Source organism: Maudiozyma barnettii, assembly GCF_903064755.1.
Source record: "Maudiozyma barnettii strain CLIB 1767 genome assembly, contig: KABA2_03, whole genome shotgun sequence".
In the NCBI taxonomy this organism is placed as follows: domain Eukaryota; kingdom Fungi; phylum Ascomycota; class Saccharomycetes; order Saccharomycetales; family Saccharomycetaceae; genus Maudiozyma; species Maudiozyma barnettii.
The window spans coordinates 1,181,222-1,196,502 of NW_024545240.1; the positions used below are offsets into that span (position 1 = coordinate 1,181,222).

The 15,281-nt window shown below is 32.5% G+C and overlaps 6 protein-coding genes and 1 non-coding gene across 7 annotated transcripts; 3 read left to right on the forward strand and 4 right to left on the reverse strand.

Moving 5' to 3' along the window:
* Positions 1-483: 483 nt before the first annotated feature.
* KABA2_03S11902 (uncharacterized protein) lies at positions 484-4,671 on the reverse strand (the record flags this gene model as incomplete). Its single annotated transcript, XM_041549983.1, has 1 exon — positions 484-4,671. The coding sequence occupies one exon, from the start codon at positions 4,669-4,671 to the stop codon at positions 484-486; it is 4,188 nt and encodes a 1,395-aa protein (XP_041405917.1).
* A 1,537-nt stretch (positions 4,672-6,208) lies between these two features.
* IRC22 (Irc22p) lies at positions 6,209-6,934 on the reverse strand (the record flags this gene model as incomplete). Its single annotated transcript, XM_041549984.1, has 1 exon — positions 6,209-6,934. One exon carries the CDS (start codon positions 6,932-6,934, stop codon positions 6,209-6,211), a length of 726 nt encoding a protein of 241 aa, XP_041405918.1.
* Positions 6,935-8,257: 1,323 nt separating this feature from the next.
* GCN4 (amino acid starvation-responsive transcription factor GCN4) lies at positions 8,258-9,088 on the forward strand (the record flags this gene model as incomplete). The annotated part of the gene is made up of 1 exon (XM_041549985.1): positions 8,258-9,088. The coding sequence occupies one exon, from the start codon at positions 8,258-8,260 to the stop codon at positions 9,086-9,088; it is 831 nt and encodes a 276-aa protein (XP_041405919.1).
* A 177-nt stretch (positions 9,089-9,265) lies between these two features.
* On the reverse strand, positions 9,266-9,571 carry URM1 (ubiquitin-related modifier URM1; the record flags this gene model as incomplete). The annotated part of the gene is made up of 1 exon (XM_041549986.1): positions 9,266-9,571. The coding sequence occupies one exon, from the start codon at positions 9,569-9,571 to the stop codon at positions 9,266-9,268; it is 306 nt and encodes a 101-aa protein (XP_041405920.1).
* A 1,039-nt stretch (positions 9,572-10,610) lies between these two features.
* On the forward strand, positions 10,611-11,366 carry KABA2_03S11990 (uncharacterized protein; the record flags this gene model as incomplete). The annotated part of the gene is made up of 1 exon (XM_041549987.1): positions 10,611-11,366. The coding sequence occupies one exon, from the start codon at positions 10,611-10,613 to the stop codon at positions 11,364-11,366; it is 756 nt and encodes a 251-aa protein (XP_041405921.1).
* A 629-nt stretch (positions 11,367-11,995) lies between these two features.
* On the forward strand, positions 11,996-12,067 carry KABA2_03S12012. The gene has a single exon. It is a non-coding gene; the product is annotated as a tRNA-Arg (tRNA).
* A 457-nt stretch (positions 12,068-12,524) lies between these two features.
* On the reverse strand, positions 12,525-14,966 carry KABA2_03S12034 (uncharacterized protein; the record flags this gene model as incomplete). Its single annotated transcript, XM_041549988.1, has 1 exon — positions 12,525-14,966. The coding sequence occupies one exon, from the start codon at positions 14,964-14,966 to the stop codon at positions 12,525-12,527; it is 2,442 nt and encodes an 813-aa protein (XP_041405922.1).
* Between the last annotated feature and the right edge of the window lie 315 nt (positions 14,967-15,281).

The window sequence follows — 15,281 nt, forward strand, 5'->3', positions numbered from 1 at the left end:
AGCTAATATAAGTAGAATTTAGAGTGTGCTGCACTGTCGTATATATAATAACACATGATATATACTGCATAATGTAGTATTTGTTTCCCCTACATTGGGTTTATTGAAGCTATATTGTCTAATGTCACTATGCACAAAAGATGAGCAGTTTAACAACAGCACCTCTGTTTAACAAAAAACATTATTCTTTTTTGCTTAAAATACCGTCAGTTACAGTTAACTTTCCGTTTTGTTGAATTTTGCTAAATAGCATAAATAGAGTTTTTGAAATTGCATGAAACGTAGTTGTGAATTGAAAAAAGTAATAATTAGTTATTTCATATCCCACCTTAAGTTATCTGTTTAATAGGTAATTTAACACCAGAAAATAAGTAGTGGAAGTCAATACAAAAGGATGTGATTTCTATAAAAATTTAATTAAGTGACGTAAATTTATTAATATACATGCAAAGATTGCGTTATAATATAATTATATTATGGGTATTATTTTTTTTGGAACATTTTTCTAGAAGGAATGGCCTTCTTGATGAACTTGAAAAGTAGGGGCCAAAAGTTAGATAGATATGTCAGGTAATAGCCCATAAACATACCAAAAATATTAAATGCAACAAAAGCACACTCAATACCAAAGTTTCTCCATCTATTATTATAACTCATACCCTCGACTTCTAAGAAATCATCACCGACTGAGTAAGTACAATAACCACAAACAGTCATTGTGTTAGCGTTCTTCAAATAACCGCCAAATTCATCAATATATGCTTCCATAAATTGACCACAAGTTTGACCAATCGTAGGTTGACCTGGAACTAATTCCATGTTATCACAAATAACTTCTCTGTCATGCAATAGTAAACTAACAAATGTATCAATGAAATATGTATATGGCGAGACTCTGTACATAAACTTCCAGAACCCAGGGAACATACCATAAGGTTGCATAACACCACAAAACGATGCAGTAAAACTGTAGAAGAAAGCAACAAAAACAGCAGCAGTTTGTAAATTTGGTGCAGTAAAGATTAGCCATAAACCAAAAGTTAGATAATAGGCAGCAAATATGATATAATTGAAATACCAAACACCAGCAATATGAGGAGAGTTATCGAACTTACAGCAGAAGAATGCACAAACATAGAATAAACTAGAACTAGTGATAGCCAAAGGAAGTTCAATAACCAATTGAGCCAACAAAAGAATGGACCAGTGGAATGTATTTGACCTAGCTTCTCTAGCAACATACACTTCTTTACTTTGAAGAGCTTTGTCTTGGACTTGGTTGATTAATGGAGAAGAAACACATAAGGCCATGAAGCAGAAGAAAATAGTATCTTGTAGACCACTAATGTTTGGTTTGATATTCCAGAAAGAAAACCCAATAAATAGACCAGCACCAGCATTTAATAAGTATTTAGCAGCAACGTAAGTCTTGTCTCTAGCTGTAACAGTGTATTGTCTTTTTGAGATAACCATCAATTGTTCCATATAGCTTGGTTGTTTCCAGACATTCTGCGTAAAATCTACACCAGACATGACAGCTTCTTCTTCTAGTTTTATTTGCATTTGTTCGACCTGTGTTCTTTCAGGCGAGTGATTCCAGGTTTGCGACCATTTGCTTGGTCCTATTTTAATATCATGTTTCTCTTCATTCAGATTACCATCGTTACTACCAACAACATCGATGATGAAATCAGCTGGGTTTTCGTTTTCAGTGTCGTAAGTTAGTGATCTATCATTATGTGTGAAGTAATCACAGGCTTGTTCAGTAGGACCAAAGTATACACATTCACCGCCTCTCTTTAGCAAAAAGATATTATCGAAGTAACTAATAACACTCTTACTAGGCTGATGGATAGTACAGAAAATAGCTTGACCTTGCATAGATAATTTCTTTAAAAATTGAACAATAGTTAAAGCAGCTTCGGCGTCTAGACCAGAAGTAGGTTCATCGAGGAATAACAGTAGGGAAGGTTTAGTAACTAATTCAACACCAATAGATAGCAATTTCTTTTGAGTTGGAGTTAAAGTGGCAACCAATTTGTTTAATGGCAGTTTCAAAAGATCGGATATAGTATTGATGTAAGTTTTATCACCGTCACCTCTTAGCAAACAAGAAATTTCTAACGATTCATAAACAGTTAATTTTTCCAAATGTAAATCTTGTTGTTGAACAAAACCGATACTTCTTCTAAACGAATCTATATCAGTTAAAGGTTTACCATCAATTAGAATATCACCTTCCACCACACCACTTTCAGTTCTTTGAGACAAAACATTCAATAGAGTAGTCTTACCAGCACCAGATTCACCCATTAAGGCAGTCAAACCAGACGAAATATAACCAGATACATTATCAATTAATTGTTTGTCACCTTCAACTGTGTAGTTAATATTTTTCCAGGAGATAATGTGACTTTGAGTCTCGACACGTTCAGATATACCACTTTCAGATGCAGAGGCAGATTTAATGTCGAAAGAATTAGTCTCCTTCCCAAGTCCAGTGGAAAAATCAGATGGGTTATCATAATACAAATCACGAGCAGCAATTATTTCTTTATCAGGATCTGTTTCGTCGATTAAAACATTAGCATGTCTTGCAATGAATGGGAAATATCTAGTTAGCACCTTCTTCCAGTGACCGTCCTGGTATAAAGGTTTAATATATTGAGCAGCAAATAGAGTACAACCTACGAAAAACACTAAGAAAGCAATCAAGATACCAAAATTTCTCCATGTATGATTGTAAGCGTATTCTAAACCTTGGTCCAAATAATCTCTCCCTCTGACATAGTCATTACCCAAAGTGGCACCTCTCCAAGCACAAGCTTTGTTGGAGAAGGAAACATTATTATATGTGTCACCTCTTGGGATAATAGTGTCTCTACAATCTAATTTCAAATTGAATAATTCATTGGAAAGAATAGTCTCCATTGCATATCTAGCAGGATTTATGTATGCAATCCATACGAACCATGGATGCATATTAGCCAAATAAATAACATAAGAAGCGTACATTGCAATAGCTAATAATAAAATACCGGCAAAAAGATTAGCGATGGATAAAGTTGGAGTCATCAAAGCAGTTAAAGAGAATAAAGAGACCATACTAAAGTTGTAAATGGATAAGAACAATAAAAAGATGAAATATCTTGCAGCATTAAATTGTAAATGGGCTAAGAAATATAATAAAATACTAAAGACGATAACCAGTAACAATTTGTAACAATAATCAAAAGTTGTTGTAGCCAGAACTTCTACCCAACTGTAATAGAAATGTAATTGAGTTTGTTTGCCAATAACAGGTTGTCTTTGGAAAGCAGCAGGCATTTCTGCCAAGGATAGGAAAGTGAAGAACAGTAGAGAGAAGAAAGTAAGCGAACCTCTCGAGTAAGAACCGATCGTATTTAATGGAATATCGTAGAATAAAGACCCGATCACTAACGATTGAATAATAACAGACATTAATTGTGCGGACAAATAGATTTTATCACCCAGACTTCTTTGGAAGGCTCTCTTAGTTACCAGTTTAATTTGTCTAGATAATGGGATGTTTCTAGCTGTGGTAATATCTTCTGTATTGACATTACCCAAATGAGTTTCGTTGGATGACACAGATGAAGTTATACGCTTCAAGTTTTCATAAATTGCAGAACTAATCCAATATCTATGTAAATCGAATTCATTTCTAATGTTTGTACTTGGAGATGAAACATCGGTTATTTCAACATTTGTTTTGGCTTTCAAATCGGTAGAAGAATCTGAAATGTCCGCAGTGTCGGTAGCAGTAATAGTCCAGTTGGTGGTCATATGATTATTTTGATTTTTAAATTGGAAATTCAAGATTGAGGTCAAATATTCAATAATACAATCATTTGGATTCTTTGGGATTCCCAAATCTTTAGAGAAATATGACATACATTCATCTAAAGTACCATAAAAGACTTGATAAGAATCGGTAAACATTAAGATTTTATCGAATTTATTAACGATTTTATCGGAAGCTTGAGAGATTTTAACAAAATTAACAGAATTAGTTGCTCTAGTCATATTTTGTAAAATAGATAAGAAGTCCAAGGCAGTTGAAGAATCTAACCCTTTGGTAGAATTATCCCATAAATAGACGGACCCATTAGCAATAAATGTTTCAATGATAGAGATACGTTTACGTTCACCACCAGAGACACCTCTAAAGAAATCGTTACCTACAATTGTTTTTAATACATGAGATAACCCAAATTCTTTAAGCAATTCGTCTCTAATGGAATCTCTTTCAGATTTTGGTAAATCAAATTTACAACTTAAAGCAAAATCAATAGTTTGTTCAACGGTTAAAAATGGGAAATGAATATCTTGTTCATTATTATAAACAATTTGATGTGGACATTTAATTGAGAATTGTTTGAAATCATTTTCCTTAAACCTAGCAGATCCAGCTGGAGAATAATTTAAATCCTTATGGCCATGGAATAAAGTCTTGAAAAAGGCAGAAGTAGGATTCCCTAATACCAGAACCATTTCTCCACCTTCAGCTCTAAAAGTAATATCATTAATCTGGGTATTAGAAGCCGCGCCATCTTCATTAGATATTGTAGTAGTATCTAATTTAATGTCACAATTATCAAATGTGACCGATGCATCTGACACCGGTGTGAAATATTTTGATATAGACATTTAATCAACAGGAAAGATGAGTAAAAAAAAGAGTCTATATGTATGTGTGTATATCTACGATTGATGGTTTGTGGTGAGTTAAGATTAAAAAAAAAAACATGATACAGAAAACATTACGAATAAAGATATTAAATTTTTGAGTTTATCATGAATTAGAGGTGATCAATCAAATTGCTCATATATATATATATATTTATATATGAATATATGTTAGATTGATGATCTATACTCAATTGATTAGAATTGTTAGTATGGTATCTATTCGTATGGTCGTTTATGAATCCAATTGAAAGTAAAGTAGAAAGTAGGAAGGGTTGTAGCCATATTTCTTCTTGTTGTGTTTATACTGCTTGATTACCTCATTAGAAGGTTGTTTTTTCTCCAATATTTTTTTTTGCTTGTCTTCTCTTTGGTGACATACATTGCATATTTCATTGTTCGTATATTAACCCAATGAAAAAGTAGAAGGTAACGATGAGGAGTTGCACAAAACTTCAGTTATGATGAAAATTCCATTAGAAATTACAGATATCTTAATTGTACTTAGGCACCCAGGCAAAGATACAACAAGAATAACACATCAAAACCCCATTACTATTGTAGTTAGTCTGTATCCACGAAAAAGAAAAAAAGACATACTTGCATATATTGGTGGTTTCCTCGAAGAAAGCGAGCAAACAATTATATTTGTGAAAACGTTGAAGATGCAATAATAAACATCATTAAAAGAAGAAGACTATACAAAGATGATTGTTTTGGTTGCTATAGAGTAGCTCGTTAAAGAAGCAGGTGGAAATTGCAGTGTCTTTCTTGTTTAACCCACACCATTTTCCTCATTTAATATGATAAACACATGTGTAGGATGGTAGTAATCAAAGTGACGTACAAGCAGGTAGATTCTAATAGTTCAAACATTTGTTTTGCAGGTATGTCTCGTTGATAAAAAACAATCAGCTACCGAAACGGTTTCGGGAACTAAAAACGACAGTGAGAGTGAATGCCAATTGGCATTATTCCCTGTTTGGTGGGTGCGGCTTGTTCTCATTCCTTTAATAAATCTTGTTGCGTCTCTTTCTCTGTCCTTTGAGAGTGAAATTTTTCCGTTTTCTCTTCGCTGGGGCTGATTACGTTACGTTACAGTCGCAGAGCTGAATAACTAATTGTACGAGACGGGTAGAAATAGAGAGAATAAGAAACGACAACGGTTGTAGACACAGGTACGATACGATGATGGTGATGATGATGATGATATAAGGCTGATGGCTTCGCTAGGCACTCTCTATGATTTTGTAGTCGTTCCCTACAGATTTCAATTATATTTTTTTTTGGTTTTACGAACGAAACGAGACGTTTAGTATTATTATTATAATAAAAGATCTACGTTTAGATATCATGATTTCATAGAGGGTACGACGAGTATATAACAAGACCAAGCAAAGAAGGCTTAGTTTGTTTTTAAAAAAAATATGATACTTAGTAATTATACAATTTATGCAGACACATATATATATATATATATAGTATATATTGTTATTTATTACTTCTTGTATTGTTCAGGTAAGAAAGAAGAAGTGTCGATTTTCTTATTGTTAGCATTGGTAGTCTTGTTAGAATTGTTATTATTTTTTTTCTTACCATTTAAAGTATAATTTAAAAAGAAGTAAGATACAGCACCAATAACACCAACAATTAAGATTTGAATAGATAAGAATTGTGGATCAAATAACGACATTGGTGGTTTCATAATTGTCATTAAAGTTAAAGGGGCACCCAATTCCAATTCTTTTGGAGAATCCAATTCTTGAACGTAGACTTTTGGTTGGATATAGTAGTCGTCATCTTTCATATCTAAGAAAGTGACTCTTTGTTGAACTGACACAGTTTGGTTAACGTTCAATCTTAATACAGGATCGAATTTACCTGATGTAATATTTGCTGCAGTGACACTATCTTCAAATCTCATAATTGCACCACCGACAGAATTTAGAGTATAGTTAACATTTTCGTTGTTTGTGATAGTGTAGTTTAAAGTAGCAACGTCTTCAGTTTCGAATTCCAAGAAATCATTAATTTGATATGGTGGCTTCTCTAAGATAGTATAGGTGATAGTAACGTTAGCAGTTGGTCTTTCATTTGCATTAGCAGAGCCGTCGATGACAATAGTGTCGTCGTTTTCTGGAATTTCTTTGTCGCCTTCAACTTGTTGACCAAGAATTGTGGTAGCAGATAATAATGCTAATAAGCTCAATTTTGAGAACTTCATCTTGTATGTACGTGTGTGTGTATGTCTTAGTAATTTCAAAGTAATATATATATAAGAGAGTCTACAAACAATCTTAACAATTATATATATATATATATATATACGATTGACAGAGTAACTATGGTAAGCAAAACATATCTGACAAAATTTCATTGATTTGTTAATTGTATTGACACGTTATGCTGCTGACGTGTTATGTAACCCATTGCAATGAAATTTCTGTAGTGGTTGCTAAACCCTAACCTCTAGGGTTGAACATGTCCTTTTTCGCGTCGCCAAAAGTATCACTGGGTACGGCTGCACACGTGACACGTGACACGCATCCTGCCCACATCACTGTAAACGACAGCTCCCGGAACCGGCGATGCGCGGTGCGGCTCCATCGTCACACGCGCAGCAAATATAATCGGGAATCGGGATGACACACCGAGTGCACCCGCACACCACACCATGCAATAATATGCAAAGTGTGGGTGTGAATACCGGGAGGTGTGGGTGTAAGATAACTATTGCAAACTAATAAAATCGTGTGACTAATACATTAATTATCTATCCGATTGTTGTTGTACGGTGTATATTTAAAGATACACAAATCTGTTGATATGTGGAATTTGTTTTTTTCGCTGTCTCTCTCTTTTTTATCGATTTGAAGCTATCTTTGAACATATATATATATAGTTGCATATTTAAGCTAATGAAAAATATATATATTATTATTCTCAAGCACTCTCACTTCTTATTTCTTGAATTATGTTTCCATTTTTTAGTTTTTGCAATTTTTAAAAGTAGGTAACGGACAAAACACTTAAAACAACAACACATAAACACCCAGATTTTCTTTTTAAGAATCATTTACATATTTTATTATTATTTTTTTACACATAGAGTTACATCATCAAGAAAAAAAGAAAATAAAATGTCTAACTAAATATTTTTTAAAAATATAAAAAAATCTTATACACCCACCTCGTTTATCAAATTATGTGCTGAATTAATATATATTTATTAATTTGTTTTTTTTACACCTTTAAAAGAATACAATAAAATGTTGTTTTTTATACTTACAACCCTTTAACTTTTAAGAAATTAGTCTCTGTCTAATCTTTATCCTCCCCCTCAATTTTACTTTTTATATTATATTTTACAATCATGTGTCCGTAACGGTCTTTAATTATTAAATCAATATGGTATTATTCCAATTTTTAACTTAACCCCCCAAACCCCAAAAAACAAAAATTTATTACAATCAAAATCAATCAATCAATCAATCAATCAATCAATCAATCAATTTACAATCAATCAATCCTAAGTGTCCCCCATATCATGTCCAATTACAATACTACCTTATTCGCTAGATCAACTGTCGATCAAATAGATCCAGTTGATTCAATTTCTACTAATGTTGCTCCTATGATTAAGTCAGAAGGTATAATCGATGATAATGAACTTTTATTTCATCAATCAAACAATACTGTTAAACCTGAAATGTCTTTTTCTTTGGAGTTAACTAATAATAACAATGATCATCTTAATAATGATGAATTAGATTCTGCTGTCGTCGATGCATTCTTCTCTTCAAGTACTGATTCAACTCCAATGTTTGAATACGATACTATTGAAACTAGTAACAACGATCCAAAGGAATGGACTTCTCTATTCGATAACGATATTCCTGTTGTTACAGAAGAGGATGTCATGTCAAATGATAAAGCTGTCGAAGCTACTGAGGCTAACGTCTCTGGTCTTGAATCCTTTGAAATGGCTTCAATGACTTCGTTCTTACCAACTCCAATCATTGAAGATGAAGAATTACTATCAATGAAAACAAAATCTATTAAAAAAAATGCTGCTCTTACTGGTCGTATCTCCAAGAAATCTTCTTGTTCTACTACAAATGACAAGATCGATCATCTTGGTGTTGTTGCTTACAATCGTAAAGCTCGTACTGCTCCTTTAACTCCGGTAATTACTGCTTCTGATGATCCAGTCACTTTGAAAAGAGCTAGAAACACAGAAGCCGCAAGACGTTCTCGTGCTAGAAAATTACAAAGAATGAATCAATTAGAAGATAGAGTAGAAACTTTATTATCTAAAAACTCCGAATTAGAAAACGAAGTTGCAAGATTAAAAAGTCTATTAAGTCAACAACATTAATTACTACTTATGTTGTTGTTTTTAATTTCATCATTTTTATATATATATACATAAACTTTTTTTTTTATATATAAAAAGAAACTAAATTCTAATTTTATATTTTAATTATTAATTTCTTATTAAAGTGTTTTTGGACAATAAATATATGTATATGTATACGTTATGTTCGTATATTATTTAACCACCATGTAAAGTTGAAGTAAATGAAATAACATCACCATCTTCAATCTCATATTCTAATTCACCTTCCAATTCCCAATCAGCATCATTGATCAAAGTTATAATGCCGGGCCTAACAGTATCATCCTCAATGAAAACCTCAACATCATTTGGATTTTTAATCATATTCGATACTAAATAATCTAACAGATCCTTCATGGTGAAACTATCAACGCCATCAGTTGGGATAGACAAGTCATATGTACGTTTTTTTTCAAAGACAACATCTAATCCACCTAGAAACTCCACTTTGATATTAACCATGTTTCTTTCTTTATGTTGTTCTTCTTACGTGATCCGTTCTCTCGTTCTATCTAAAAGTGTGAGGTGAGGCTTATTAATATGAAAATTTAATTACTTTTCCTTTTATATTCTTATTATTATCATTATCATTACTATTTTTTTCAATTTAGCTCATCGCGCTTCATCGAGGGGAAAAAGAGAAAGAAGAATATTTAATTTATAAGAGACACACTAGAGTCAACAAACATAGTTGCAAGAACTACTAAGGAATACACATTCGTAGAACAATATGTATGAGTAGGAGAGTCATCGTATTACTTGGTTGGTATTTTTAGATGTTTTTGTTAGCTATAGAATGATATCTGGGTTTTTTTGATAATGATAGGTTCTAATAAAATGTAATTAACTGCGGAGTTTTCATGATCTTCAAAATAATTGTTGGCGTCACGACTGTACATCACACCAAGTTTTGGATGAGAATAAATCTACTGATCTGGATTTGGAATGGGTATTATTTTTGATTGGATTATATTATCAGCATTGCGTATGGTTATGGATCTGTTATTGTGTTTTTAGGTAATACCCTTTTTATATTTTTTAGGGGTATAAATATTGTTACCCACCGCCGTCAGCCTAAATAATTCATGTCACATATTTTGCTATAATTGGGTTATTTCATAGTTTCTACGATATGAGGTGGGTAACGACATTTCATATTACTAATATTGATAATAAATTATTCTTGCTTCTTATTTTTACCCATTTTAATGTGACTTATTGGGTAACTTGGAGTCATGAGTTCTACAGAATTATACTGTAATAATGGGTGAAACTGGGTAACGAAAAAGGTATAGCAAATATTAGGAACTTTTGTTTGCTATAGCAAGTTGTCAAAGGGAAACATATATAAGCAGTCAGGACTGTCTACTAAAATTCTCAAAAGATATTATCGCTTTCCCAACGCTTTCGTTTGTTTGTTTATGTTTACTATCAACTAATAAATAACTCATAACATAATAACTATCGTTAAACTATTGAACTATTACTTACATTTGTCACTATGAAAGCCTTCCAAGTTATTGCTGCTACTTTATTATTCTATAACATTTTAGTGGTTCAAGCTAAAGGGTTCCATAGACCTACTTATAATGAAGAATTCAATTCTTCTGTGAATAATGTCACTAATTTTATCAGGGACAATTATCATCCTGAGGTGTCTAATAATTGTACTAAATTAATTGGAGAATTGGTCAGTTCTTTTAATTCCAAATATGATAAAAGACAAGAATGTAAGTTTGTTCTTACAAAGTTGTTTGAACACAAACTTTCCCATATGATGGAAGATGCAGGTTTTGAAAATTCCTATATGTACGAGAAGATTAATTGTGACCAAGTTATAAAAGCATTACAGTTTGCAAACGATTATAGCCCCAAGGACATGTTTGTAAGGGCTGCAAAACATGTTGCAACCCTTTCAAAAGATCAATTCAAACAGTTATTGAAGATTATTAGAAGAAATGAAACAGCACTTGACGTTTCATACGATCATTTAATTAATGGATCAGAATTAGATATTGGAGTTCGGCTAAGTAAAAGAGAACCCAGATTTCCACTGACCGAGTTGTTTTTAAAACATTTAACTGTTCTTCTAGTAATGGCCGCAGGTTTGCTAGATACTTGTGGTAATGTATCAATGTTCCTTTGTCGTACTATGCTCGCCCTGTTCGTCTTTGCATTAACTTACTGGATGGTAGAGTTGTCAAGACTTATGTTTGGAATGTCGCTCCTAGCTGTTACTAATGTTTTGCCTATCTAATAGTGATCAGTATTTTTTATTTATTTTTTTATTTTGCTTTTTATTGTATATTATATATATGTGTGGTCTGTCATTTTATTTATTTCTTATATTGCATGTTATTTTATTATATATTGTGATTCCATTGTTGATATTCTAAATTTGTTATTCCTCAGGTATATTAAGTAGAAACGAGAATGGTCAGTATATATCTAGTTGATTTTTAAATTACTTCGTACCAGAAAAAATAAATAATAGTGCAACGCATTTTAAAACTACTGGGTGAATTTTTTACCTCCTTTAATTTACAATTTATAATCAATAAAAGTATTGAATTTGTAAGTATTGAGAACACATGTATTACAAATTGTTAAAATGTAGCGGTAGCACTAGAAAGGCTAATATTAGCTTAACCTATCTGAAGGAGAAGGTAGCTAATATAAGTAGAATTTAGAGTGTGCTGCACTGCATAATGTAGTATTTGTTTCCCCTTCATTAGGTTTATTGAAGCTATATTGTCTAACGTTACTATGCACAAAAGATGAGCAGTTTAACAACAGCAACTCTGTTTAACAGAAATAACATAATAGTCACGTGACTATTATGTTATTTCTTCATGTTCTCAAAATCTAAGGACTTTGAGAAATTTAGCTCGCATGGCGTAATGGCAACGCGTCTGACTTCTAATCAGAAGATTCTGGGTTCGACCCCCAGTGTGAGTGCTAACTTTCTTTTTTTTTTCGAAGTAGATTTCCAAAATTTCCAATGACAGCGACAGTTTAGTACTGTTCTTTTTGTTTTTAATCAATCTTTTATGTTCTCAAAGTAAAACTGTCTCTTCAGGTTTGGTTGGACTTAATAATTCTTTGGATAACCATTTGTTATTGATAAGAGAATGTGTTGTTAAAATTTCAATGATAGTCTTTCTTAGTGTACTGAAGTGTTTACATATGCTTATTTAGAATAGTTCATGACGCTATTGATTTGTACAAATAGATATCTGACTTAAATATTGATAATGCCTTAATATATGCAGGGAATATATATTCCTATCGGTATTGGTATTCTTTCCAATACTGTTTTTGTTTTCTCTTAAAATGTTTAAGAATGGTTAATTATTGTCTGTTTGATTAGGATATGGATAAGATCATGGTTAGTTACATCAATTGGTATGGTATATTATAATTGATTTTGATAAAACGATATTCTATCCTTCCACAATTTGTTTAATAAATCTTTCTTGCGAACCATATTATCTATCTCTTGTTTTGAATACCACCCATGGCCCTCTAGATTTTTGATTATTGCATCATATTGTTGTATCTCTTCATCCTTTAATGATGTCAACAAATATACATATTTTTTAATAGAAAGCTTTTCTAGTTTTATATCCTGTTTGGTACTATTAGAAGATGCCAGTGAATGTGTTAAATTCTGAGGCGTTGTCGACGAAGAATTAGATCCATATGATGATGGTAATAAAGATAGTTTCGATTGTTGAAGAATTCTGTCCAGAGTCTTCGCATCGTTTACAATTTGATCAGTTATGTTTGTAGGTGGGACGAATTTTGTATCCTTTAGTAGTGTCATGTTTATTTCGATATATTTACTTGTTCCCTGATGTTGCTTTTGTTTTGTTGCAGAGTTCCCATTTAAGCCAAGTGGTGTACTGATTCCAGGGATAGAACTTAAAGAACCTCTTGGTTGAGTTACAGACATAGATGATGATGTTGGAGTAAAGCTGTGTGTCCGTCGTATTATATCTAGCGGGGATTGGATATTTGATGACGACTGTTGCTGTTGAGAAGTCAATGTAGTATATAACGGAAACTGTCTATCAGGTTTAGTCGGAGTGATTATATCATTGGTAACTGAATGTAAAATTGAATATTTCTCAGAATCGGATGAAGTTGGGGTATTTGTATTTTCGACGTTGTTTGACATTCCATTACTTACGATCCTAGAAAAACTTCTCTTCATTCTGGAACCAAATGAAACGTTCCTCTTCATTGCAGGTTTCCTCCTTGAAGTAGTCTCTTGTAAGACACTGTTAGATCTTGTCCTAACTACATCACTTCCAAATTGAGATGGGGATGCTAATATAGGTGTAGTCCCGGAAGATCTAGGTGTAGATACAAGGTTAGAGTCCTGTCTCGAAAGTGACTTCATTGACGCTTTCCTCAACAACGTGCTTGACGCCCTTCTTAAAAATGGTAACTTTTTATTTGATGTGGTCTGAGAAGATATGTCCATTAGATCTAGGTTTGTATCATTATTTAGGTTGTAAATTTTATTCTTTGGTGGAATTATTGAATGTGTAGTCAATGGTGTCAAATCTGGTTCGTCGGAAGATAAAGCGTCTGAGACGTAAGGAATATGAACTTCGGTAGAAAGATCGACGGATAATTCATGTTGCTGTTGGCATTTATTTTTATTATTTTCTTGTTGGTTAATATTTGACATTTGGTAAATTTTTTCTTCATTCCTTAATATTCTTATTGGATCTTTATTTTCAATCGGTGTAACTGACTTGTTTGATAATCTTTTAGTCAGAATTGATGATGATTTATGTGATATCGTCGCGGAAGAATTTGAATCTAATCGTCTGTGTTCAGGAATTGTACTCACTATACTTATATTGTTCTCGGTGTCCGCAGTTGGTGTTGATGATGATGGCATTTCAAACGCTTTCGATAAATCAAAAGAAGAATTCAAACCATTATTAAATTCTGAAGGAGATATCTTTCCGTCTTCAGAAAGTGGTGTTAGCATAAGTGGGCTCCCCTGTGATATATTCATCATAGCATGTGTAACCCTAAGTTCTGACACATTTTCTATGTGATTTCCTGTATTATTTGTATTATTACTCATGTCAGTGTCCTGTGGTAGTAGCATCATTGATTTTAACTCATTATCTGGCGTTGAGTTAGATGTTAATGAAGAAGGATCTAATAATGAGCCTCGTGTAAATGAGTCGGTTACCATGGTTGTCGTCATATTATTATTTGTTGCAGTAATATAATCGTTGTTTTCGTTATTACTTGAATTTGTTAACGAACCTGTTAAATTCTGTGTTTCTAATTGTAAATCTATTTCATTTGGTAAAGGTGGTAATAAAACAAGCTCTTCGTTGCTAACAAATTTATCCACTGCGATAGAGCTAGTTGATAATGGTATTGAAACTTCCCCATCCTTTGTGTCCTTTATCGCACTTATGTCTTCATCGTTATTATTATCGTTGTTGTTGTTGTTATCTGTACCATTTTGATTATGAGAATGATGGTGTATTATCACAGAATGATCTGATGATGTTTCAGACGACACAGATGATAATACCATCATTGTAGATCGTTCTACAGTTTTATTATCGTCCTCTTCGTCATTGCTATAATCTTCTTCCTTAATACTAACATTAATGAGACTGTTATTGTTATCAATATCACTATTTTCTACCTCTTCTTCTTCTTTAATATTAGACTCTTCCTTAATATCGTCCAATATACTATCTGTGTTAACGACAACTGGGATCCTAGGTTCATTCATATTGTTACTGCTTTTCTTGTTATTATTAGTATTATTATTATTCTCACTTTTACTATCTATATTCATATGTGCGTTCATAGTCTAATAATAAGCTATTTCTTGCATTCTCTTATTGTCGATATTGTTATACTTCTTCATGTAACTTTCGTTCGTTATCTGTCTATATATCTGCTTGTCACGATATATGGGTACAGTAAGATATACAAGTACTGTGTGGTAAAGTTAATCAAAATTCGTTTCACTGTTATAAACTGAAAATTGTTTAAAAAAAAAGACAGTAGTATACTTGCTCATCGCCAATATGAACAATGTGTGTCAAAAAAAAAAATAGAGAAAATATGGTGATGACGGTGATGATGGAAAGGAAGAGATTAGCATGCAGCGGAAAAAATA